The 2063-nt window shown below is 49.9% G+C and overlaps 1 protein-coding gene across 2 annotated transcripts in view; it reads left to right on the top strand.

Moving 5' to 3' along the window:
- The first annotated feature begins 1114 nt into the window (after nt 1–1114).
- Nucleotides 1115–2063, top strand: part of LOC100962194 (calcitonin gene-related peptide 2) — a 3714-nt gene continuing 2765 nt past the window's right edge. For both annotated transcript variants that reach the window (XM_003781131.2, XM_003781130.2), the window contains exon 1: nt 1115–1200. In XM_003781131.2, coding sequence (XP_003781179.1) covers nt 1115–1200 — 86 coding nt within the window. The remainder of the gene's footprint in view (nt 1201–2063) is intronic.

Below are 2063 nucleotides of genomic sequence, written 5' to 3'. Positions count from 1 at the left end.
CTCCAGCCCAAGTGCCCAAGTGCCGCCACCGCTTCCTCCAGGCACTCGCTCGACCGCAACACCGCGCTACCCCTGCTCCAAATCGCTGTCCACCAGGTGAGCCCAGAGATTGCTGCTCAGGTGTGTTCTTCTATTTCTCCTACTCCGCTCCGCCCTCTCCCTCCATTAATCCACCTCTCTGCCACTCTCACCGTGTCTGTCCACTTCTGCGTCAGTCTCTTACAGTCTCTGTTTAGTCCTCGATTCAAACCTGGCTTCCGCCCCAGCTCTCGTTCCGGGAGCTCCTTGCTCCGCTCTTCCTGCCCGGCTTCGGAGTCCAGTCTCTTTCCCTTTGCACACATGCTTAAACCAGTCGCCAGACACTCGGGCTTCCCAGGCACCGTGCGCAGAGCAGAACTCAGGATTGCTGAAGCAGACCGTGCCTGCGAGGATCGAGTCTGGAGTCTAGCGGTGTCCAGGGTATAGGTTTAAAATCTGAGCCAGCGCTAATGCGTAGTAACCACTGAGGGACAGGCAGCCGGAAACTGCAAGCCCCAGTCGCCGGCTCTAGGAGCGCAGAGAGATCCCAACTTTAGACTCTGTTAAGATTGGTTATTTCAGGGGACTAAGTTGCCAGAGGGTGGAGCAGTTGAGCAGTAAAATTAGTTCTTCGGTTTCTCAAAGATTCCAACGCAGATTTATTCCCTCTCTACGTAACCCCCACCTAGGTGCGTGCAGAAGCTCCAACGAGGGCAGCTTTGGGTTGCTTTATGAGAGCAGCTGCTGGGGGGGGAAGGAGAGATCCGAGAGTGTCCCCCACAGACACCTGGCTAACAGGTTTATGTGCCTGTGTGTGGCCTTAGGGTAGGACTGAGACCTCCCCACCCAGCTGTCCCCTCTAGGAACGCTCCTCTAGCTTTGCCAAACTGCAGGTGGCAGACCCCCCGGGCCTTCCAGCCGTCCATTTCATTGATGAGGAAACAAAGAGGATGAGAAATGAAATGACTAGTCTGAAGCCACAAAACGAGGGAAATAGCAGCGGGGCAGAAGCAGGACGAGGGTCCAGGTCTGTGGGCTGGTAGAATTTTGAACTGGTGCAGGTAGTTACACCATTCTTCCCTTGCAGAAGGGCGTCATGGGCTTCCAGAAGTTCTCCCCCTTCCTGGCTCTCAGCATCTTGGTCCTGTACCAAGCAGGCAGCCTCCATGCAGTGCCACACAGGTAAGATCGCCTGAAACCAGGAGCACACTTTGCTGCCCATTGGATCAAACAATTCCTTTGTGTTGTAATTGTGGGGTAGCGTGCTGATTGCTTACAAGCCAGGCCAGGGGGCAAGGGAGATTTGAAGGACGGGAGCATATATGTATGTATATATACGCCGGGTGTCCGTGAAGTTCATGTGCAATTTTAATTTTTCTGATAAAAAGTATGTAACACATAATTTATAAATACAGTGGAACTACTGTACGTTGACCACCCAAGGGATTGTAACAAACTGGTCAACACACGGAGGTGGTCAACATAAGGAAGTAGGCCTCCTGTATTCATATATACATGTGCAGGTCAGGTCTATGAAAATTAGGTCAACTTAAGGAGGTGGTTGATGTGGAGCTGTGCTCAACTCTGGATGTTCCACTATAGTAATAAGATACATAGTAGTCTTTACTGTAAATTTCATATAGCCCATTGACTCCCACAAAAGGCCTTCCTTGTTTTTTAGCAAACTTTTGTATCTGTAGCCCAACTCATTTATCCCATTCAGCCTTGACTTGAAAAATGAATCGCATCCTCAAGTGGTAACTAGTTTGCCAGTAAATTTGCTTTATTAAATATATGTGACCTGTTGATCTATTTCTCATGCACATACAAATTTATTAAATTGAAAACTTTTTCAGAATTTCATCATGTAATTTTTAAGAATGATTTCACAGGCTCAGCACCTGTAGCTCAGCGGCTAGGGTGCCAGCCACATATACCGGAGCTGGCGGTTCGAATCCAGCCCAGGCCTGTCAAACAACAATGACAACTACAACCAAAAAATAGCTGGGCGTTGTGGCAGGTGCCTGTAGCCCCCGCTACTTGGG

The sequence above is a fragment of the Otolemur garnettii genome, unplaced genomic scaffold (genome assembly GCF_000181295.1).
Source record: "Otolemur garnettii isolate 467f Iridium unplaced genomic scaffold, OtoGar3 scaffold00001, whole genome shotgun sequence".
Classification (NCBI taxonomy): Eukaryota; Metazoa; Chordata; class Mammalia; order Primates; family Galagidae; genus Otolemur; species Otolemur garnettii.
The sequence above is the reverse complement of the archived record's forward strand: the minus strand, read 5'-3'. Positions and strand labels throughout refer to the sequence as shown.